At 32.1% G+C, this 25,589-nt stretch overlaps 2 protein-coding genes across 2 annotated transcripts in view; one reads left to right on the plus strand and one right to left on the minus strand.

Annotated features, from left to right (window-relative positions):
• Positions 1-13,682, minus strand: part of LOC118186115 (uncharacterized) — a 193,772-nt gene extending 180,090 nt beyond the window's left edge. Inside the window, exon 1 of the mRNA XM_035356139.2 lies at positions 13,314-13,682. Coding sequence (XP_035212030.2) covers positions 13,314-13,421 — 108 coding nt within the window. The 5' untranslated portion in view covers positions 13,422-13,682. The remainder of the gene's footprint in view (positions 1-13,313) is intronic.
• Positions 13,683-14,121: 439 nt separating this feature from the next.
• Positions 14,122-25,589, plus strand: part of LOC118186113 (ribosome biogenesis protein bop1) — a 98,342-nt gene continuing 86,874 nt past the window's right edge. The window contains exon 1 of the mRNA XM_035356138.2: positions 14,122-14,330. Within this exon, the coding sequence (XP_035212029.2) occupies positions 14,208-14,330 (123 nt within the window). The 5' untranslated portion in view covers positions 14,122-14,207. The remainder of the gene's footprint in view (positions 14,331-25,589) is intronic.

Here is a 25,589-nt window from a genome sequence, read left to right on the forward strand (position 1 = left end):
TATTGTTTGACGTTGGGGTGGGGGCGACTTCATGTAAAGACTGGTAACTGGCTAGTTTGTCAATTTGTTTAGATTGCGTATTACTTACTGCGTACAGAACTAAAACACATTTATTATTAATCTATGACAAGCTCTATTAACAATACGTAACAACTTTGAAAGCATAGAAACAATTACTGTAAGTACAGTTATTGTCCTCATTATGTGAGGATCCTGTTATCGGCAGGAGTCTCTCTACTCGAGAGTTTAGCAACATTCTGACCTGTTGCTCTGTCTGAAATAACCTGAAGACTGAAATTGTCATGACCTCTTAATATTTCGGTTGTATTTCATGTCCTTTGAATCGTTATAGTTGAAACGATATCAGAGGAGCAACAGGGTCATTGGTTCGTCAGCCACCCTGAAATTGAGGCTTTGATAACAGACAGTCCATATCACTAAAATCTCTTGGCACAGCTCGTCAGCTTATGTAATGTCAAGTGGAGGCGTTACTGAATAAATTATTGCTCCTGCAATGTCAAATTATGTCGTCTCACGTCTCGTAATAGCGCAGAGACTGTGACTTGCGAGGGAACGACTATGTGGATTTCTTACTTTTGTGTGGTTAGCCGTAAAGTTACACCCCACTAAATCTGCCAGTTAAATCGTTGGTAAAACCGACAACTACCAGGATATGAAATGGGTTATTTTAAGAAATGCTTTCATATTTTTGTTAAGAGTCATAATCAATGCTGTCTTTACGAGATTATGATTTAACATAATCTGGGGGGGGGGGAAGGGAGTCTAGTTTTCTTTTTTACGCCCTTTTACGATTTATTTTAATTTACCAGAGTTTTAAGGGTACTTTTCTGAAAAATTCAATTTTTAACAATATTTATAACTCAAATAAAAATCCCATCTAAAATACTGATACACTTTAACAATTAATGATTACAAATCAAAGATTTTGATATGCTTTGTTTAAAACAACTCGTTATTTACAAAAGATATTCACATCTGGAACCAGATGATATTTAGAAATCAGATGTTTATTTTTTTAATACGCACCGCATCTTTAATAAATAATAATAAAAAACTTGACTATTTTGTAAAAATAAAACGAGGTGAAATTTTTGCCTCGATTAATACATTAAATTTCCCATCCCACGTTTTCGACTCACTAGAAAGTCTGTAACGCCATCTCAATTTCTTGGTCTAACTAATCATGAAGCATTTTATGTTTCTGAATACATCCCAGTGATTTTCATCAACTGTTCAAAACGTCGCACGATCTCTACATACAATTTTTTTTTTTTTTTTTTTTTTTTGAGTGGAGGGATTTCTTTTTCAACAATGTATTTTCTAACATCTTTAAATTATTATACGAATTAAGAGTTTGGTGTATGCCACGACGAGGGTTTAAATTCTTAAAAACAAAAATGTGCTTTATTTAGAAGCGCTTTAAATGCTATTTTGATTCTATCAAAACCTCTGATTTTTTTATCTATTGTTACGAATTTGGTATTTAAAAAACTAATATTAGTTCAATTATAAATTAATTGGTTTTATTTCTCGCGCAGTGCAGCGAGTGACGAATATTAAAAGAAAGCTAAGCCGGAAAATTGAAAATACAAGAGCGCGTGCATTAAATAAATAAATATCTCTTTTTGATTTCGAGAAAGTACTGGAAAATTCTAGCGCGTGATTTTAAAATCTTATAAAAGGAGGAAAACATCTCAGTTTGTAGTAGTTGCTTAGTTTGTTGTTTAAAAAAAACTACTGTTGTTGATTGCAGCGAATTCGTGGATTAGCGTTCTTTAGCTGTTTTGAATTACGTTCTATTGGACATTTGAGTAGTTAAAAGAAAACTACTGTGAGATATTGTAATACTGCGTGATAATTTGAGAAAATTTAAGCATTTTTGTTGTGATAATAATAAATTTTTGTTCATTTTTTTTCATCGGACTTGTGCATTCATTTCATAACGAACCCGTACGCACGCAACAATTTTTGGTGTCAGGAGTGGGGTTTGAATGCCAATAACAAGAGCGATGGAAGAACAATTCAGGCAAATGATGACTGCATTTGCTGCTTTCCAAGAAAAGATGGAAGGGGCCGTCAAATCCGTTAAGGAAGAAATGAAATTGGGCCAGGAATCCGTTAAGGAAGAAATGAAATTGGGCCAGGAATCCGTTAAGGACGAAATGAAAGCCGTTCAAGCTGGTCAAGAAAAGATTGAAGCATGTCAAGAAGAAATGAAAAGAGAAATTACCTGCATAATAGAAAATAAATTTGAAGCTATGGAAGGCAGAATTGACACAGTTGAAAATAAAGTTGGACAAATTGAAGAAAAAGTTTCTTTCGTAAAAGATCAAATTGAAGAAAGAGTTTCTTAGGTGAAAGAAGAAATAGAAAAAAAAGTTTCTTCTGTAAAAGAACATATAGAAGGGAGAGTTTCGGCTGTGGAGGAACGAATTGAAGGAAGAGTTTGTGCCGTCCAACACCAAGTCGAACAACAAATTGATGAGAGAGTTTTTGCAGTTGCCAAAGGAATGGAAACGTTAAAGAAATTCGTAGCGACGGCAGGGAGCAAGAATGATGATTTTAAATTCTTACCGATGCCTGCTCGTCCATTTCTGAAGCTATCCACATATGATGGGAAGACATCCTGGCAAGTGTACAAGACCCAGTTTTCTATCGTTGCGGATGCGAATGGATGGGATTCCCAAGCTAAGGCCTGTCATCTCGCCGCTTCTTTAAGAGCCGACGCAGCGGATATCCTTCAGACTCTTCCCGAAAACAAAAGGTTAGATTTCGAAGCTCTGTCCGGCGCTTTGGAGCTGCGCTTTGGCGAGAAATGTTTAAAAGACTACAGCAGGCTTCAATTAAAATCCCGTCAACAGAAGCCCACCGAATCACTCCAGGAGCTCGCCACGGATGTTGAAAGGCTGTCACATCACGCCTTTTCGGAGTGCCCGACAGAAACAAGGGAAATCCTGTCCTTGCAATACTTTATCGACGGCATCCGGGATACTGAAATACAAAAAGCTCTACGAATGGCAGATGTAAAGGATGTAAAAAGCGCTCTGTTGTACGCCGTGAAATTGGAGGCAGCCCAGCAAGCAACTCTTAGAGATCGCTACCCAGTCAGAGCTGTGCGAGTCCACGACCCAGGGGACCAATTGCTGGCTCGTTTAGATGATTTATCCAGACAAGTCGATGCTTTGATACGGAGTAGCAGTGAGAACAAAGTGGCTGTAAGATGCTGGAGATGTGGTTCTGAAGATCACCTACGACGGCATTGCAGAACACCCCAGGGCACGGATAATAAAACGGATGAGTTGACAAGACCAGTGAATGCTTTAAGACGGAATAGTGGTGAAACGAAACCGACCCTAAAGTGCTGGAATTGCGGTGTTGAAGGCCACCTACGAAGGAACTGCAGAACTCCCCAGAGCACGGAAAATAAAGCATACGATTTAAACAGACAATTAAATGCCACGGGAAGGAAAAGGACTGACAAGAAACCAAAGTGCTGGAACTGTGGAGCTGAAGGCCACGTACGAAAGAATTGCAGAACACCCCAGGGTACGAAAATTGAGACAATTTCTGAGCAACGACGCAGGAAACAAATTAATGACCATATCAAGGAACGGAGGTTGCCAGATAATGAGAAACCCTGTTTTAAAGCGCTTAAGATCTCTATAGTGAGTGGCAACAATAACGGACTGTCCATCAATGGGAATATCGATGGAATTCCTTGCAATATGATCATTGACACAGGAGCTAATGTTACCATCATTAGGAAAGATTTAGCTGAACAGTTTAAAGATAAACTTATTTGGACGCCATCCTATGTTACCCTTCAGACTGCGTCTGGTGATAAGATCGACGTAGCTGGGAAGTTAAACCTGAAAATCACGTTTGGAAGTGCCGCCTACCATCACACGGCATATGTGGCGGATATTACAGATCCATGCATACTCGGATTGCACTTTTTAAGGAAATACAATTTTTCCTTAGATTTCAAAAACAATAAGCTGCTTTCAGCATCTGATGGCATGACTATCCATCCTCAAAAGGGATCCTCGCCTGGAAATGTCGACGCCTTGTCCGAAAGATCGAGCTCGGGAAGCTGCCGAAATCATATCAGGGTCGAAAAGAAACGCAAGACTATCAGCTATTCTCCATCTCAGAAGTTCTTCGGTCGAGACCTTCGTCTGCCTTGTGACCGCCTGTTTAGTCTCCCTACGGATGCGCCTTCATCGCCTGAGGAACACATCCAAGATGCCCAGGCCCGGTTTGAGGGGATGCACCGTTCTGCACGAAAGCGAGTCAACTTGGCGACGGAGAAAACGAAGACCAGATGCGACACAAGAGCTACTAGACATAGATCCAACAAAGGAGACAAGGTGTGGTTGTGGAACCCGATTCAACGAAAAGGACTGTCACCTAAATTACAGTCACCTTCGGATGGTCCATATACAGTGCTGAACACGAATGACGTCGTGGTTCGGATCCGTGAGTCTTCGAACTCTTACGACAGGTTAGCTCATTACTATGGCCATAGTACATAATGTAAATAGTATAAGACCATGGTCCTTTTTGTTTATAAATGTGTATTTGATTTGATTTGTATTTAGTATTTGATTTGCATTTAGTACTTGATTTGTATTTAGTATTTGATTTGTATTTAGTATTTGTTTTGTATTTAGTATTTGATAGCATTTGATTTGTTCAAGTTAGTTATTGCATTTATTGTTTATATTGTTTGATATTGTAATGTAATGTTTATGCCTCAGTTGCATTTATGCCACAGTTGTAAATTTAGCTTCCTGTCCAGGGATTGTACTTCCCGGGACGTGCAGTCCTTGGGAAGGGGGCAGTGTTACGAATTTGGTATTTAAAAAGCTAATATTAGTTCAATTATAAATTAATTGGTTTTATTTCTCGCGCAGTGCAGCGCGTGACGAATATTAAAAGAAAGCTAAGCCGGAAAATTGAAAATACAAGAGCGCGTGCATTAAATAAATAAATATCTCTTTTTGATTTCGAGAAAGTACTGGAAAATTCTAGCGCGTGATTTTAAAATCTTATAAAAGGAGGAAAACATCTCAGTTTGTAGTAGTTGCTTAGTTTGTTGTTTAAAAAAAACTACTGTTGTTGATTGTAGCGAATTCGTGGATTAGCGTTCTTTAGCTGTTTTGAATTACGTTCTATTGGACATTTGAGTAGTTAAAAGAAAACTACTGTGAGATATTGTAATACTGCGTGATAATTTGAGAAAATTTAAGCATTTTTGTTGTGATAATAATAAATTTTTGTTCATTTTTTTTTCATCGGACTTGTGCATTCATTTCATAACGAACCCGTACGCACGCAACACTATCTTTGATAGTTTAAATGATTATATAGAAGGAATTCGTTACATTTTTAGAATTTATCACAGTACGCCGAAAACAGTCAATAATTTTTTTAAATTCTTCTTAATGTTAAAAAAGTTAAAACTACAAGCGAATAATCAGTTTTACATCAATTATAGCAAAAAAAGTATGACAGAAAATCTACGTACGTTATCTTAAATCTTAAAATGTAGGAAATCAAAGCACATCTTTTAGAATTTTATAAAGAAACTAACATTTTAGGAAATTATTACATTAGAATACAATTATATAGTGAAAATGCTAAATTTAGAATAAAACTAAAAAGCTTTTAAAAATAAATTTAAGAACTTTTCAGATAGTTTTGACGTAAATTTGTTCACTCACCTTTAATGTTAACTTTCTTACCTATCCTGAAGCTTACAAGGAAACTAACGTTACACGAAATTCTTCATTGTGAATAGAATTGCAGTATAAAAATGGCAAATTAAGAAAAAATTTAAAAACTTTTAAAAATAAATTGAAAACCTTTGATTTTTTAAAAACTTGCTAATTCCAAATTTAAAAAAATTATGCGTCTTAAAAGTTTTTTTTTAAATACAAGTTTGATTACGAACTTCAGGTAAAAGATATTTGTTTTGCTCTGCTTATTTATCAATCTTCAGCTTTCATTTTTTAAAAACATTTCTAAGTATCTTAAAAAATAATAACTAAATTTATGAGACATAAATATGAACAAAGAGGTTTCCTTTAATCGGATTTTATATAAACCAAAACACTTTAAAACAATTTTTTTATGATTAATACACACTGCGTCTACAAAGTTTTAGGGCAAAATTCGTACAAAATGGAAAACTGCTTTCAGTTTACAAAATGCAATCCTTGTGTGTTAATACAGTGCTTACACGTTCATGCAAATGTTTGATTTATTCCTAAATCTCATTCTTTTCAAATTCTTTAAAAGTCTCAATTTACGGTTTTCTGAATCTCTTCAATAAAATTAAAATAATGGTTTTTGAGGTGAGATTTAGGGAAGACTAAGTAATCTGCAGGTGCCACATCTGATAAATAAGAGGTTGGGTTGAGAATGTGACACTTTCTTTTCTGGAAACTGACTGGCAAGAATGGAACTCAGTGTGACGGCGGATTGTTTTGCAAAAGAAATCAGTAATTCAACTGAATTTTTCCAAGCCTAACTCAGTTTCTCTTCAGAAATCAATCATTTACATCTTCATAAATATGGAATTCACAGTCTATCCCCCAGGAACAAATTTCTTGCGAATTAGGTATTTATGCATTAATGCAACCTATTTAGTAAAAATCGTCAAATTATCAGAATGTGACAAACTCTGGCAACCATGCTCATAACAATGTTTCAGTCAAGTAACGCCACCTCTTTCGTACGCGTTCTCATAAACAACGGTTTTTATAAACAAATCGGGCATGTTTAGCTCGAATCAGATTTTAAGCATACCTTTAATATGAAGATTTTGATTTTACAAAAAAAGATGATAAAAAGAGTTTATCATTTTGTGAGTTTCTTATAAATTGAATAACCAGTTGTATTATGTTTTGAAGGTATACTGTCACTTTTCTCTTCCCGTTTTCCAGGCAGAATGCAAATTGGTTCGCGTGTATTTATAGGGAGATTTTGAGATTGTTAAGATAGAGCGTGTTTTGCCGCCACTCGTGGCCACGTTACGAAGTTTGCTACTTTAAGATAAAAAGTTCCTGTCTTCGGCCTTGCATTATAAATTGCCGATAGTCGAAATCCAAGCCGGTAAAGTTCTGAGGCAACTTTACATTAAATAGCTCTATGTACTTTTGGCTACTGATTTATTTAAATTTAGCTACACATTTTATTTACTGCTTTAAAGTTTCTCGCTGTAAATGCTGGCGAAGCCTTCTGTTTAACTTATTTAGTTTTAAATAGAGGGTTTTTTACTACACCCTTTTCAAATATCTGAGGTACTTCAAGACTCATCGTCTCAGTCGCTCAACGTCTACATAGAGTTTAACATTGGATGGTAACCAAGAGAATTAAACTTTACAATTATTTTCATAAAATTCTCTTGCATTTATTATGAAGAGCTTGACCTACCGATAAAAATAACTCGACATAAAAATATTCCATATCTTAAAATGCGATGAAAAACTGTATGCAGATAATTTTTTTTTTCAGATAAATATGAAGAACAAACTTCATTCTTAATATGCACTACTGTGTATTATTAAATATCAGTTATGATGCACTTTACAAAAATTATCCCTAAGTTCAAATAAAACCAAAATTTGACCTTTTTCACATAATTAGTAGCCAAGGGAACAGGGGCGAAGCTAGAGGGGGGCAAGGGGGGCATCTGTCCCCGGGCGCAGGATCCAAGAGGCGCCAAACTGATGTTACGGCATTTTAGAATTAAATGTTTTCTATCCTTGGCAGTAGGGGGCGCGAAATCTTCAGTTGTCCCTGGGCGCTGAAAACCCTAGCTACGACTCTGCAAGGGAAACACATTTCCTAGGCAATGAAAATGTAAAGGTCTAAAAATTGTTTCTTCATTTTTCCTAATCTTCACACAGTTTTCCTTCCTTCCTTTTTTCGTTTCAATGATCCCGTAAGCACATTCTTTATTATTTTCTTTGTATCTTTTATCGATATAAATGGATTATTTACTTTTCAAAGTTTTATACATTAAGCTACAATCTTATCTATTTTCTCTTCCTTCTTTCTTCCCCCCCTTCTCAAGTGAAGATGTGTAATGAAGTTTACTTTCTTACATCACTTTTCTACCCATAGATCGGGTATGTCTTTAACGGGTACGTTGGCGGAAATAAATTGTTATTGAATTTGATGAACTTTGAGATATCAGCTTAAAATCGAAAGGATGTTTTAGTGGAAAAAAAAAATTCATCATGAAAATCTCTTCAAGAACACACACCTTTTCAGCATTTTACTTCTATTAATATACACTTTCGAGTAGAAGTTAAAAAATTCATTTGATTCCTTTTAATTGAAAGATTTTATTTCTCTTTTCTTAAATAATTAAAATATGCAAAAAGTATATTTCAAATATATTTTATTTCTAGCCACCCCGTCGTCATGGAGGTACTGGTGTCGGCTACCATAACCTTGAGCCCGGGTTCAAATCCCGGGGAAGGTAAGAATATTTGAAGCTGCCTTTTCTCTTCCCGCGTGTGTAATACGAGTTCACAATTTATGGTGCACCCTGGGTAATGTTGTCGATGGATAAATTACCGATGGATTCGCCTATTCGCGACCAATGCTTTCCGGCCGTTGGAGCGGCCCGAGGGTATATATTAGTAAATAATTCGAAACTTTTAGATGCATGAGAATTTTATGATGAAATATGCAGACTGTTGTTATATGTGTGTCAGACTGACACACAGAAAACCAACTGATTAGCTGCTTGCAGAATTCTGTCAGTAAGCAGACACATCAATGAGAAGAACAGGATATTTTTATCAAGTACATGTCTAAGGCTTGAATATAAAGTAAACTGAACCTCTGTTTTCAATGACATTATTAACCGTTTATTTAAAATTCTAGTAAATTATTATAAAGGAAACATTTCATATACTTCTTTTCTCAACATGTTTCTCATTAGTAAGATATTATTAGCTCATATATACTGTTTTACTAATGGATTTACTTGACATCATATTCATTTCTAAAACGAAATACAGTAATTATGAAGTAATTATTCTTAACTTTTATTATTTTTCATTAATCATAGTTTTTTAATACCCACAAGAAATAATAATAATAAAAAGAGCACCTTGTTTATTTATTTAGTTATTTTAAAGACATACACAAATTAAAAATCTCGTTTCAAACAGCAGTTGAATTAAAATGAGTTATGTAAAAACAGAAAAAAAATTATTATTGTTCCCAACTGGAAGTATATGATGATAAACGGTACATATAATCATTTCTTAAGTTCTTTTACTTTATTCTCAAATATTCTAAGGGCAAATTTTCAAGTATGTATTAATTTATTTTCCATAAACTGTTGTACTGTATTGGCTGAAAATATAGTGCAGCAGTTTATGGAAATCGAAAAAAGAAAAGCTTCTACAGTTTTAGAATTATATGAATAGAAAACGGAAATCCTGTAACCAATCTTTTTAAAAATTCTAAATAATTCAATGTAAGAACAAAACCTTCTTATATTTTTCATATAATATACATAGGATTTGGTATAAACAACAATAAATATTAATAATAAAGAAAATATATACAATATAATGATTATAATTTTTATTCTGCACTTGGCAAACCTAACTATGAAATATTAAAAAAAATAAATGCAGAATTCACATATTGTTTTCAGTGTATCTAACTTCATAGAGGCTTATAAATGTCTAATATATATAAAATTATTTGAAATAAAATTTTGAGTAAAATATAACTGATAAAATCATATTTTACAGAAATATGTGTTATTAAACCACTTTATGAGCTATAAAGTATTTTCCCATTCAGCTTATAATTGAACACAACTACTGAAAAATTTGAACAGAAATGGTAAATTTTAATGCAAATAGCTGAATAGTTCTTTTTATATGAATCAAACTTTCATTTCTCTCCTTCTAGAATTTAAAATCTTCATTCACCAGTAATGTTTTCAGTAAACTATAAAAATATTAAACCATTACAATGGAAACGCAAAATTCTTGACTGAATAACAATTTATCACAGAACAATATGAATAAAAAATTTAACCATTAAATCAGTAACCATTTTGCATAGTTCATATGCATTTATATTAATAATTAAAACTTATTTTTGACAGTTCACAGGAAAACAATGTTTTCCAAAGGAAATCTATCTATTCATATTAATGTGGAAAGTTAAAACTTTTAATTTGAATCTTTTGCATATGAATCCTCTCCATCACTAAATCTTATAGCAAGTTAAACATTCTTGTCTTTTAAAGTCTATGCAATTTATGATTCATTTGAAAGTAAATTATAATGTGAAACTTTTAGGTTGTTAATCATTTAACACTTGAGCATTTTCTTGACTGCAACTTAAAACAAATCAAAACTTTTGGTTTAATGGAATTGTATAATCAATGACTGATTTGAAACTAAAGATTATAAGTAAAATTTAAGAAAATATTTTTTTAAATTTGTCTTATCATTTTTAAGTGATATTTTATAACTGCAAATTTTAATTACAAATTTGTTACCATTCAGGAATGCAGTCATTTTTCAATAATTGATTGCAAATTACTGAACGGAAAAGTTTGTTATTATATGATCCAACAGCGCTTTTCAATATTAATGTTTTTCTGACAGTCACGAGAATCTTGGTATTAGTCTTTTTGCTTTTCCCTTTTCTTGTAGAATGATGTCACTATCATCAAAACTACAAGCCTGATCTTTTAAAATGATTTTATTTATCACTTATTTTATATACATGTATAAACTATCATTCTGAGAAAAATCTTTTTCTATTATATTTTTGTCATGGTGAATGGTGCATATATTCTTTAAATTTTTTAACCACAGAAATAACTGAATAGTGATCAACAAAGCAAACTTGGATGAATCCGAAATTTAACTGCAAATCAGTCTTTTGATTTTTTATTATAGTTTATTAGTGCTCCTGAAAGGACATTTCACAAACAAATTCAGTTTAACATGGGAGGATTTACTTCTGCAGAAGATTTTAATATAACCGATACTTTCCCTTGCATAACTTATTCAACAGATAAGAATATTTTGCTTTAATATAATCTGAGAGTATGTATATAACCACCTAATACAATTTAAAGTGGAAATTATTCTTCTATAACATTTTAATGATGCAAATATTAAAGAAAAAGAATCGCACTAATTTAGAGAATTAAATGTTTATAAAAATTTAATTTGAATTTCCAAAATTTACTTTAAAGAGATAATATACATATTTAATCAAACCATTAAAATTTCATTTTTCAAATGCAAACTAATTGAACAAGATAGTTCAAATAAGGATTTTCAAATTTCCTCAGTGTTGGAATATTTACAAAAGTTTGTTGAAAAAGTTCTTCTACCCTTTTGAAGAAAGCAGGCACTAAAAATTATATATGATATGAAGTCTGCACATTATATAATAAAACTCAAATAATGACATCTTTTGTAGTGAAGAAAACATTGTCATTTTATGTTATTAAAAAAGAAAAAATGAAAACATTACCTGGAATATATCTCATTAATAGAAAATTATAATAAAAAAATTAGACACTTATCCACTTACTGCTACTTTTGGATAAAAAATTAACAAAACATTATTTACAAAAATAACCTTTATTTGCTAATAAAAATAAGCCATTTTTATATTGCTTCATTATTCAGAAAGTTTTATCTTATATGAAATTATGTGTGAACCATGTTACAGATTACCTGAAAGACCATAAAAAATATATAGCATTTGCTAATAAGATACAAACTTTCTTCTTCCCATCTCCAAGTACAAAACAGTTCAATTTGTAATAAAAGGAGAAAAAAAAAAAAAAAAAAAAAAAAAAAAAATTCTATCAGTAAGACCAACTTACCATCAGCTGATTTTCTAAGTTTTCCATTATAATAATGAAAAGTGCCACAGTTTTATCAATGAACGAGCTTTAATAAAATTCTTAATTTTACCAAGAAATAGTGAACTTTCCTTCTTAGTACAGCTTTTGTCTTCATAATGACTTAATTTTAGTTACTTACTTTAATATTGAAGTAAATAACTAAAATTAATTATTTTCAGTGCTTTTCTGTTATTGGAATCAGATCCAGAAAGGTATTCAGAAAGTATGTGTGTATACACACACATATAGTTAACTACACATATACATGTGTACATAACAGAAAAGCATCTTATTTTTCAAGAAACGTATTGAAAACACAGTGAAAACTGACATAATATGATGATTGAATATAATTAATGCTGATAATTGCAAATGTACATAATTTCATATATAAATATGTACAGTAAGTATATACTTAAAATTTTGGCAAAGGCAAATTTAAAATAAAACTATTAGAAAAAGATGACAAGATATAACTATTCCCAGGGAAAAAAAATATACATATATCTATAGCAAAGGTCTTTCTTTTAAATTCTATATTTTACAAGATCTTAATTGTTATAAAGTCCTGCAAAAAATCTATTAGTTAACACACTTCAAAAACTAAATTATAAATTGAAAAGGGAAAAATTATAAAAGATCACACACAAACACTTAATCAAAATATTTATTTTCAATTACAAACAAATTAGTCTAGCAGTTACTATAGAAATAATATGCATTCTAGTATTTAACTAGCCTGAATGTACTCTATTCAAGATTCTTCTAAATTAATTATGTTTTTAACCACTAAAATGACAGACAGTTTTTATACACAAGCATTTGTTTAAGAATACTTCTGTAATTACATAACTAAGTTCAATAGCAATTACAATTAATTTGATACAAAGCACATAAATTTTATTTAAAACATAAATATTCTAACTTATAGTGCATACTGCCCAAGTACAGTACTTAATGAAGTGGTGAATATTGCACGTGCTATATACTTTCTCAACGTTTCAGTCTTAAACATTTATAGTTTGTGATACCTAATTCTATCAATAAAGCACTTTTTAACTATTATTATTCGAATTAAAAGAGAAGAAAAAATGTCCTGAAAAATAAGACAGCAACAGATAATTAATATTTATCAAGATTACCTTAAAGTTACATAAAAGTGCGCAAGTTCAAAATAGTCAAGAAGAAATTATTTTAAAATTACTATTGCGTTCTCTGATCGACTTTTTTCTTATTTTTTTAAAGATTAAATTTCAATTTTAACTCTTGCTAAATTAAGACCGTTAGAATAACAAACAGCCGGCAATCCTCATGCTTGATGTACTTAAATTAATTCTTAGATGTGCTAATAAAAAAATATAAATGAACTTACTAAGCTCCATGATATCAACTCATCACATGAAACATCAGTCACTAATTTCCATAGTTTTGTCAAAAATGCCGGGACATGTGTTGTTGTCCCATATTCAATTGTGCGCATGATGATTTAAGAAAAATTACTTCGATAACTGAAGCAAATGTAATTTCTTTAGTATTATCGCTATCGTCATTAAAAGAATATGAAACACAATATAAAGTTTATCACAGCTTGTACTGAATACCACTCTAGAATAATAGTGTTGTTAATTTTTTTTTTTTTTTTTTTTACATTGACAACAATTACCACAACCTTCCCAACGATCACACGTTCAACAGATTAAAAGTCTCCTATAAGAACTTCGCCATGACATTATACCATTACGCAATACTTCCTGTTAACTTCTGCTCTTCTTGACTTACGGAAATTACGACAGCTATTTCCGCTTTCAGTGTTATCTTCTTCTTCAGGGGAAATTAATGTAGGAAAAAATGAAAGATTATTCCAAATACATATTTAATTCTTTGAATTTTCACTATACTCTAAATTTTTAACAAAAATAAAGAGTAATATCTTCAAGTATGTTATTTCGTGTGCTTTAAGCGTTTTAGAGAAAGGTTTATTCACTCTCAAATTACAGAATTCTCTCAGGCATTTAAATCTTTTATTACAAGAACAGATTTATTATTTTTGTTAGTAAAGGGTAATAAAGGAATGTATTATTTTGTAAGAAAAAGGATTATTTATTGACTTTCATTTCTACGCTGTATACGGCATCGTTTCATTGAAAGGAAAACTGTTTTTAACAAACTGTAACCATGAAGGCAATCGTCAACATAGCACATGTTAGCGTTTAGTCGCATGAAGGTTTGAAGTTTGTTTGTATTTCTGTGCTTTATAAAATAAGCTATGAAAACTAAAAATAACAAAAACCAAAAACAGCCGCAAGGGAATGAAGAGTCTGATGGTGATTCTAGTGAATATTCTGGTCTTGAAGACGATGAAAATGAATCAACATTATCTTCTGAAGAAGTAAGTTTAAAAATTCGTATCAAATTATGTTGCTATATTAGTAATTTTATTGATTGCATTTCATGTATTTTTGTTTCGTGCATTCCTTGAATTATAAGAATTTGTTCAAGTTATTGTTGTGTGATACACTGTTTTACAATCATTTCACAAATATTGCACGAAAATTTGGGCAGAAATTCCAAAGTTCACTTCTGATAGTTTTTTTTTTTTTTTCAAGGTGAATAAAGATGTAGATCGTTCTTTTTAACTAAATGCGGAAGCACTGAATGCAGCTAATATATTTGTTGGTTAATTGTAATTCCATTAAAAATAATTTGAGAGTTTTTAAAAGTAAAATGTTTAAAGATATTGTGCAGTATTTCCTAGAAAGTGCTGGTGCGAGAAATTTACAAAAGTTCATGACTTCTCTATAATGTTTATAAATTTCTTCCATATTTAAATCGAGATGCATTATGACGAGTTTTTTTATTATTACTTTACTTACAAAAGTTCTTTTTCTAGAGGATAACTCATATACCAATTATCCATTGTTACGTTTCTTCTGCCTGATCTAAACAAAGGGGTGCACAGGCGTTTTGTAATTTCAAATGGTGAATTTTTAACTCTAAAGGGACCTTCCAGCTGTTATCCTGCATATATCTCCATGTTATAGTGTCTTGAATCCATGTTATATGTCTCTTGAATCTACTAAGCCAAATATTTTTATTCCATATTTTGCTGGTTTACTAGGTATATATTGATGAAAGGAACACTGCCCTCGAAATTTCTCTAATTTTTTGTCTATAGTAACATATTCACCAATAATGTATATCTTTTGGCAATTTTCGTTGAAATTGGCAAAAAATTCTCTCACTGCCGCCAGTTTGTCCATTTTTTTGCGAGCTTCACGATTGGTCACATTGTCTAACCGTAAACACCTGAGAAGAAAATTAAATCTTTTATATGACATTGTGTTCCGTAAAATTTCAATGCCTGATCCATCAGTAGCTCACAAATCTTGCGTATTTGTGTGATGATTTATGCAAGCCGCACAGATATAAAAGCCCAAAAAGTGCTCTAATTTCCACAGCATTTGTTGTTTTGGCATCTTGATCTCTGGTTTAATTTACCGATATTTTTTCAATATAAATATTTGTACACTCTCAATTAATCGTATCATTTTAGCATTGAAAAACAATTCCCAGCTTTCTAGAGGCTCCATAATATTGCATGTAGTTTGTAGCCTTGGCTACTAACGTTTAAAATTAATTTATGACTAGTAACAGCATAAATTATAAACAAATAGCTAAGTTATTGCATTTTATTTTCCAGCTATCGAAATGCGACGCTACGAGCAACGTTTTGAAACCAAAACCTCGCAATCATGAATCAGAACTAGAACTAGTTGCCATTCAGCATAAAGAAATTTAAATATAAATATGAACTACTTATTGGCATTCAGCATAAAAGAAATATAAATATGAATATTAACAAAATATTAAAGTTAATTTTATAAAATAATTAAACACATGAACAAATATATGAAATAAAAAATAATTATTTCTCATGCAATAACTGGGCCACTACACTACTCCCCCACCAGTAACTAAGTTACGTTACGAAGATGGAGAAATAGGTAGTAACTAGTATTGCAGTGTTAACCACTATCAAAATAATTTAGTCAGTCCTTGAATCTAACAGGTAAACATATAGTTCTGCCTGTGCGAGAATGTTTTTGATTCACATCCGAATTTGAGTCCGGTCTCTGCAAATTAGTGTAGTCAGATTGTATCAAATGAGAATTTTCCTCAGCTAAAATATATGCTGGTTTCAAGCGATCCAGGGATACATTAATATGTTTTCCTTTTATGCTAATAGTAAAATATTTGACCTTGCGATCAATAACAGGAAATGGTCCTTCATAAGGAGGTTCCAAAGGTTTTTTTACCCGATCTATTCGCTGAAACACATGAGAACAAGTTTTTAAGTCTTTATGGACAAATATCTGTTCAGATGAATTTTTACGAATTAGTCTCGGTCCAACAACTTCCATCTGTTTCTGGAGTTTATTAGCAAAAGTCTCCGATGCTGTCTGGATACTTGGTTCGCTGAAAAACTCTCCAGGAAGTCTGAGACTCTGGCCATAAACTACTTGTGCAATAGAATGATTGGTATCTTCTTGAATAGCAGTACGCAAACCCAAAAGTACTGTTGGTAACGTGTCCGTCCAAGATATGTTGTTGTGGGCTTTTAATGCTGTTTTTAATGTTCGATGAAGGCGCTCAACTTTGCCATTACACGAGGGGTGGTAGGCAGTAGTGTGTTGTAAATTGATGCCACAGATTTTGGACAAAGCTCGTAATGTATCACTTTTAAATTGGGATCCACGATCACTAATGAGTTTACTTGGCGTTCCGAAACGCGCAATCCAATTGCTATAAAAGGCTCTTGCGACGTTCTCAGCGGAAATATTTTCTAAAGGAATTGCTTCCATCCAATTCGAAAATCTATCTATGCAAGTAAGACAATAAATATTCCCTTTAGATGGGGAAGTGGTCCTATGAGATCGATATGGATGACAGAAAATCTTCCTGGTGGTACTTCAAACTCACCTAATTTTGTTTTGGTGTGCCGACTGATTTTAGCTTTTTGGCAAGGAATGCAGGTTCTTTTCCACAACTGTACATCTTTTTTTATGTTAGGCCAAATGAATTTTGATGTCATTAATTTCATAGTCGATTTTATTCCTGGATGTGATAAACCATGAATTCGTTGAAAGACGTGTTTTCGGAAAGCCTGAGGAATATACGGCCGAACATGTTTAGTATCACACCACAAATATTTCCCCGAAGGTAGAGAACATTGCTTGAAATTCAAGGAAGTAGTGGTTTGCAAACTCTTCAGTTCTTCATCTTGAGTTTGTTCATCAGCTATTTTATCATAATCTATCGATGAAATTTCATTAACTCTAGATAATGTATCCGCCACAATATTATTCTCACCTTTTACATATTTGATATCAGTCGAAAACTGGGAGATGTATAGAAGTTGGCGAGCCTGTCTAGGTGTTGCTTTGTCAAGTTTTTGACGAAAGGCGAATATTAAGGGCTTGTGATCTGTATAAATTGTAAATACTCTTCCTTCTAGATAATGCTTAAAGTGTCTAACTGAAAGATATATGCTTAATAGTTCTCTATCATAGGTGCTATATTTTTGCTGAGTATCACTTAATTTTTTAGAAAAAAATGCTATTGGCTTCCACGAGGAGTTTTCATATTGTTGCAACACTGAGCCAATCGCCATATCTGAAGCATCTGTAAATAACGCCAGAGGTAATTCAGAATTGGGAAAAGACAACAGTGCCGTGTTCACCAGGTCATTCTTGCACGTTTCAAATTGTTTTTCAGCTTCTTCAGTCCATTCGATTTTACGTTTGTCCCTCTTTTTAGCTCCCTTGAGATACGCATGTAACAATGCTTGATTCTTCGCTGCATCCTTTATATAACGACGATAAAAGTTAAGTATTCCAAGAAAAGTTCTAAGTTCATGAATTGTTTCTGGTCGTTTGTAGTTAATAATAGCTTGAACTCTTTCTGGCAAAGGACGAGAACCCTTAGGTGTAATTAGGTAGCCTAGAAACTCGATTTGGGGAACAGCAAAGACAGATTTTGAAACATTAATTCTTAACCCAAATGTATGTAATCTTTCGAAAACTAATTTAAGGTGATTTTCATGTTCTTCATGGGTACTGGATGCAATGAGTATATCGTCTAAATAGGGAAAAACGAATTCTAATCCTCTAAAGACTTCGTGAATAAATCTTTGGAACGTTGCAGGAGCATTTTTTAAACCGAAACTCATTACATTAAATTCGTATAAACCGAAAGGAGTGATGATAGCCGTTTTACATTTGTCTTCTTCTGCAATGGGAATTTGAAAATAAGCTTTGAATAAATCAATTTGAGAAAAAATATTTGTACCTCTTAAAATATGATGAAAATCTTCAATGCGAGGAATTGGGTATCGATCAGGTATCGTCTGAGCATTCAGTCGTCGGTAGTCTCCGCAAGGACGATACGAACCATCCTTTTTCGTAACAAGGTGCAAGGGGCTTGACCACTGGGAGTTTGATGGACGAATTATTCCATTGTCAAGCATAAATTTAAATTCCTCTTTAGCTATAGCTAAGCGTTTTGGATCGAGCTGTCGTGCCTTTGAATAAACGGGTTGACCATCAGTCGTAATAAAATGTGTAACACCATGTTTAATTTGTGTAGGAAAAAGGTTAGGTTTAGAAATTTCGGGATATTTCGACAGTAAATCGAAAATTTTTATGGATTTATTTAATGTGGTTACTGAGTAATCACTGGAAATAGCAGCGACATCACACTGGACACAAAGTTGTGTTATGCCATCAATTAATTTTTTCTTATTTATATCGATAAGCAATTTATATTTGTGAAGAAAGTCAGCTCCTAAAATACCTTTTGTGACATCAGCAATTATGAATGGAAACTGAAAATCACGACGTAATCCCAAATCAAGAGTTAGCGTTTTTATGCCATAAGTGGAAATATGTGTGCCATTAGCTGCATACAGTTTATATTCAGTTTTACATTTATTCTGTGAAGTAGCAGGAATTATGCTTACGTCAGCTCCGCTATCAATAAGAAAGTGCAAATTTGATCTTCGGTCACGAACGAATAAACGAAATTTGCGACAATCCTTCATATTTTCTGCAGCAGCGTTTGCCGCTGAACCTACTGCAGATTCGAGTTTTCCTGGTTTTTGAAATCGTTTTTTACCCAAGTACACAGAGGCTTGCATTTCTCTGGAATGCATTTTGCTCCAAAACGAAAGTGATAAAAACAAAATTTGCCAGTAGGGTCATATCGTTTACGAGATCGGCTTCGAGATCGTGAACGTGAATTACGTAAATCCGAGTCCCTGCGTCTTGAGCGAATGGTTATTTGATCAATTTTTTGTTCAAGAAAGGTAATTCTTTGCAACAAATCATTTGCGGGAACAGAAGGAGCATTAGTACTAAATACTTCTGGTTTCCGATTCATATCACTAATTTTATCTGCCATAGACGCTAACTTGGTTACATCTTCATCACTAACTAATAATATATTTTTTATGGAGTCAGGTAGCTTCTCCAGCCATAAAGTTTTGATTAGATTTTCAGACACATCAGTAGTAGCAACAGATCTCAACTTCTGCAAAAGTTGGCTTGGTTTCATGTCTCCAAGTTCGATACCAGTAATCAAACGTTTAATCCGTACATTTTCACTTTCTTTGAATAAATGTAATAACCTAATTTTAGCATCCGAATATTTTGTGGCACTATCGTTCGTTACAATGTCCCAAATATTTTCGACGAACTTAGGTTCAAGCTGTGAAACTAAATAATTAAATTTCGTTTCTTCTGAAACGATATTACTAATTTTGAACTGAGCTTCAACTTGAAAAAGCCATATTTCCGGTTTATCAATCCAAAAAGGAGGTATTTTTACACTCACCTTATGAAGCTCCGGTGACTGCATCGTATCTTTCATAGCAGTTTCAGAAGAGTCATTTGTTGACATTTCGAAAATTAATCAGGGTCACCACGATGTAGCCTTGGCTACTAATGTTTAAAATTAATTTATGACTAGTAACAGCATGAATTATAAACAAATAGTTAAGTTATTGCATTTTATTTTCCAGCTATCGAAATGCGACGCTACGAGCAACGTTTTGAAACCAAAACCTCGCAATCATGAATCAGAACTAGAACTAGTTGCCATTCAGCATAAAGAAATTTAAATATAAATATGAACTACTTATTGGCATTCAGCATAAAAGAAATATAAATATGAATATTAACAAAATATTAAAGTTAATTTTATAAAATAATTAAACACATGAACAAATATATGAAATAAAAAATAATTATTTCTCATGCAATAACTGGGCCACTACAAGTTCCTTTTAATCCTGGTAAATGAGTTATTATATTTTGAGAAGACATTTTCACTTTTTGAGTTTGTTTTCCTTTCTGCCAAACTGTGTTATTTTTGCTAATAAAAATATGTTTTACTAAATCAGGATGTCCGTCATCTTCATCATTCTGCTCAAATTCACTTTCGCTGTCAGGAGAACTGTATATTTCTTCATCAGATTCATTTTCACTATCTTGATTAATTTCTTCTTCAGAATACTCAACTTCATCTAACAGAGTTCTCAAATGTTCTATCTCTTTTTCATATTCGATAAATTTATGTTTGTAAGCCATTATTTATCAAATAATCGAACAGACCAACAATGAAAACACTCGAGAGTATGAAGCTGAACTGCTACTAATGAAAAATTTTGAAGCAGTAATGGTTGCACGGGGTGACTGAGTTACCCCATTCCCTCATGAATTCCAAGAAATGATTGCTTCTCTCGCAGAAAAGAAAAACAAGCAAAAATAACAATACACATTCCAAGGGGAGCATCAGACAGGAGGATACTAGAAGGATGATTCATTAACATGAAATAGTATTTCCGGTCAGGATTGTTAATTTTCGACGCATGGAGTGACTTTGTGCCCCACATGACTTCTCCCAGGTTAAAAATCATAGAACTACATTTTTTAGCAGAAATAGTCTTTTAGTTGTTAAAAAAAGAGAAAAAAAGATGGATGGTTTCCACCCCATTTGAGCAAGATCTTCCTTGATCATAGTTGATTTAATGTGAAATTTGCTAAGATTATGATCTTTTATACAAGAATTTTTTTGTTGTCTTTTTCTTAAAATAAAATTATTTTACCCTTTTCCTAAATTCAAATATATGTAATTTAAGCAGATTTTAGCAAAAAAATCCAAAAGAAATATAATAATTATTACAATAAATAAAATAACTAAAATAATCTTTAATTATCATATGATTATAAGGATTCCAACTTGGGCGATAGGCGCCAAACAGTTGGAAGAGTGTTTAGGTTGCTAGCCCAGATGGTAACCAAGATAGGGAAAAGGAAAGGGGTATTTTCTTTGTATGTGGTTGATACTTTGCATTGGGTGTCGTGATAAATCTTTGCGCTGATGGTCACATGACTGTGTCAGTAGACATTTTGAACTCGCTGTTTAATTATTTTCTAAATAAATTAATCACACTTGTAATTAGAATAAGGTAATTTCATTTTTATACAAGAAAATTACAAAATATGCTTCTTTTCTGTACTTATGGCTCACATTATCCCATGTGTATTTATTTACATATAATTGTTTCTAAATAAATCAATTTAAAAATTTATTTAAAATTTTTAATTATAGACTTAAATAAATTAATTACACTTCTAATCAGAATAGAAAGATTTTATTTTTATAGAATAGCATATTCTCTTTTTCTAACTTATTGCTCATATTGCCAGATAATTTCTAATTAGAATGAAAAATTTTTTGGTTGATCTTTGGATTATGGTAACTTGGCGATTTTTTGGCGAAAATTTGGCGACCAACTCTGCTACAGCAACCCCATATTTTTTTTTTTTTTTCGCCACCATTCTGTCTTCACGAAGTAAAGATATGTTTCTTTTCTTTTTATTTACTGAACACTTTTTCCAACAATCTACTAGCCAAATTACACTTATGCTAGAAATTTTATGTAACAAAAGTGCTTAATCATGACAAATATTAACTGCAAAATTGGGAAAAAGTGCACAATTGCAAACTCCTTGCGCGTTTTTCAGAATAGCACATACACGTAAACCATTTACACGTCGAAAACATAAACATATCTTAAAAAAACATCTCAGAATTGCATAAAAATGGCATTGCACACACTCTTAACTTTATCCATCTACACTGCTTTTTTCTCATAAATTTGAAAAATTTCACGAAAATGCAAAAAAAATTCTGTGAATCTTTAAACTCGGTAAAAAGCACATATATGAAATTACCTGATCGCGAAAAAGTATATACCCTTTCCAAGGATGAACATTTCCACGTATAAAATAAATAAAATATCCAAAAACTTTTACCTCTAAATTATCTATTATGTTATAAACGTCACCAACGAATTCATACCGCAAACATTACAAATACTTAGTGTCAAATATTTAAATTATTTCCATACACGTTTACTTCAACTGAAACATATACCAAATTTCTACAAACATAAAATAACTATAATTTAATTAAAATATCACTAAACCATGCACACGTCGACTTATTTTTACTTGAAAAAAAATCCCAGAATTGCACAGAAATGGCATTGCGCACTCTTCACTATATCCATGTACACTGCGTTTTTCTCATAAATTAGAAAAATTTCACGAAAATGCATGAAAATTTTGTGAATCTTTAAATCCGGTAAAAAGAACATATATGAAATTACCTGATCGCAAAAAGTATATACCCTTTCCAAAGATGAACATTTCCACGTATAAAATAAATAAAATATCCAAAAACTTTTACCTCTAAATTATCTATTATATTATAAACGTCACCAACGAATTCATACCTCAAACATTACAAATGGTTACAAATACTTAGTGTCAAATATTTAAATTACTTCCATGCATGTTTACTTCAACTGAAATGTATACCAAATTCCTACAAACATAAAATTCACAAAATAACTATTATTTAATTAAAATATCACTAAACCATGTACACATCGACTTATTTTTACTTAAAAAAACATCCCAGAATTGCACAAAAATGGCATTGCGCACCATCTTCACTATATACATGTACACTGCTTTTTTCTCATAAATTAGAAAAATTTCACGAAAATGCATGAAAATACTCAACGTATTCTACTCAAACGTATTCCAAAATACTACAAACATATAACTCACAAAATCACGATCATTAAATTAAAATATAATTAAATTAAAAAACACTACTTAAAATATAAATAAGCACATACATTAAATTAATAAAAATTAGATTACAATCCTAATTACTTTAAACTAAATCATTGCTAATAACAATTTTCCAATAATATCATATTAATTTATTTACTCCTTACATTTAGAACAATGCATAAAAATAATATCCTCAAATGATTAAAAATACTAACTTGCCTAATCTTCAGAATCTTCATTACGTGGCACGCACACTTCCACTATTTCACACAACGCACAATGAAGCTTAATACAAAATAATATAGTACTAGTTTTCCAAATTCCCCTCCCCCCTTTTCCGATTAAGGAACTGTAATTCGTCCATTAATGTCACATGACATATCTCATGATCTCTCATTTCCCTCACACTAAATAATGCGTAATCGGAACTGAGTACTTCTCACATTATTACCAAAGTCCTAGGTAGTAACCTTATCATGTCCAAAATGTCGCCAAACTACCAGTTACCATATTCCAAAGATCAGCCAATTTTTTAATTATCTACTTAATATTTAACTATATGGGAGTCTGGACATAACAAACAAGAATTAATTTCTAAATAAATTAATTATACTTCTAATAAAAATATATATTTTTTAAATTTTTAGACATCATTTGTTTAATCTAACTAAATGCCTTTTTTCTAATTATGTCCATGTAAAAATAGGATTAGGATTATTTAGAATATCAAAAGCACTCTCGGGCTATTTGCTTAAGGAGAGGGAAGCCTGAAGCAAATAGCCCAGGAGCCGGGGCTTGACTCCGAGACGAACTACCAGTGCACAACAGTTTTACCCTCCAGCCACTGAAAGACACCTTGTATCATAAAAGCAGTTTTTGAACCCTCATAATCAAATTTGGAACTACTCTGATATGTGCCGTCAAGGCGCCAAATTTCTCGCCAAATATTTTTGGCGAGAAACTACACGCCTGCCATATTGCTATCTAAATTTTTTGTCTACATTTCGAACTTTAAGCCTAAAATGTCTCCAAAAACACGGTTTTCGCGAATGCAAAAACCACGTTTTGAACACACAATTTAAGCTAAAAATCCGAAACAAAAACAAAAAATTTAGATAGCAAAACCGTGAAGTTTCTAACCAAAATTATTTTACAAGAGTCCATGTACACAGCGATATGTTTTAATTTAAAAAAACATCTACGAATGGCACAATCTAGGCAACGAACGAATTTACGAACTACGCACACCTCGCTTTAATAAATTAACATAACAATAAATTTCAAAGAATACCATGTGCATAGCATCCTGTTTTAACTTAAAAAAACATCTACGAATTGCACAATTTAGGCAACAAACGAATTTACGAACTGCGCGCACCTCACTTTAATAAATTAACATAACAACAATAAATTTCAAAGAATACCATGTACACAGCGTTCTGTTTCAACTTTAAAAAACATCTACGAATTGCACAATTCAGATGGTACGCACTAATCAACAAAATAACTAAAATAAATTTCAAACAATTCAAAAAAACAACAATAACGACAGAAATTCATACTAAAAAAAACAATGAATTCTACAAAATAAGAACAAGAATAAAATAAAATGCACTTACCATTAATGCTTTTTCGAAGAGCAGATATACCAATTTCATACCGCCTTTAACATGCCGCCACGTAATCACTAGTATCGTATTTATATGACAGCCAGACACACTATCCAGAAAATTCATACTATGGTTCACAAATAAATAAAATAACAAATAATCACAAATCCCTACTTCTATCATGCACAACCACTAAAAATAATCTCCCATACCTTCTTTCCACACCTCCAAACACCCATTGCCCCTCAACAGGATGACCACGACGATATTTCCTTATGCCGAACTTCAATTCAACAACTTTCACCATTAAATCTTTTCCCCCTAGCTTCTCAGACACAAAGCATGACGTGAACCAACGAACTCCAGCGAAAGACTTTTCAACGTCAACAGGGTTGCCATACAACACGCAATCGCGCCAAAAACCAGCGCAGAACACATATCGCCACATTTGGTGAAATTAGGGCGTATATCAGAGTTGTACCTCAAATTTATATTCAAATATAAGTATTAAAAATGCAATAAAATGATAATCAGACTTTGAAATGTTAATAAGTTAGTATAAAATATTAAACATTATTCTGCTGCTTTTCTATGTCAAGCATATTTCACTGATTTCTTTATGTAGGGAATTTTGTGGATTAAAAGTTGGGTATATCAGTAAAAAATCTAAACCATTAGCCAAAACATGAGCATTTCTTTATTTTTTCACTAAAAACGAATAAAAGTTAATTAAATTTGTACCTTCAAATCTTTGAATAAGATTTATATTTATAGATTTTTCATATGCGTTACTCGTGTTCATGTTTAATAGTAATAAATGTAAAATAAACT

This window comes from Stegodyphus dumicola, chromosome 2 (assembly GCF_044657685.1).
Source record: "Stegodyphus dumicola isolate Sdum_Otavi_A_Nest chromosome 2, ASM4465768v1".
In the NCBI taxonomy this organism is placed as follows: Eukaryota; Metazoa; Arthropoda; class Arachnida; order Araneae; family Eresidae; genus Stegodyphus; species Stegodyphus dumicola.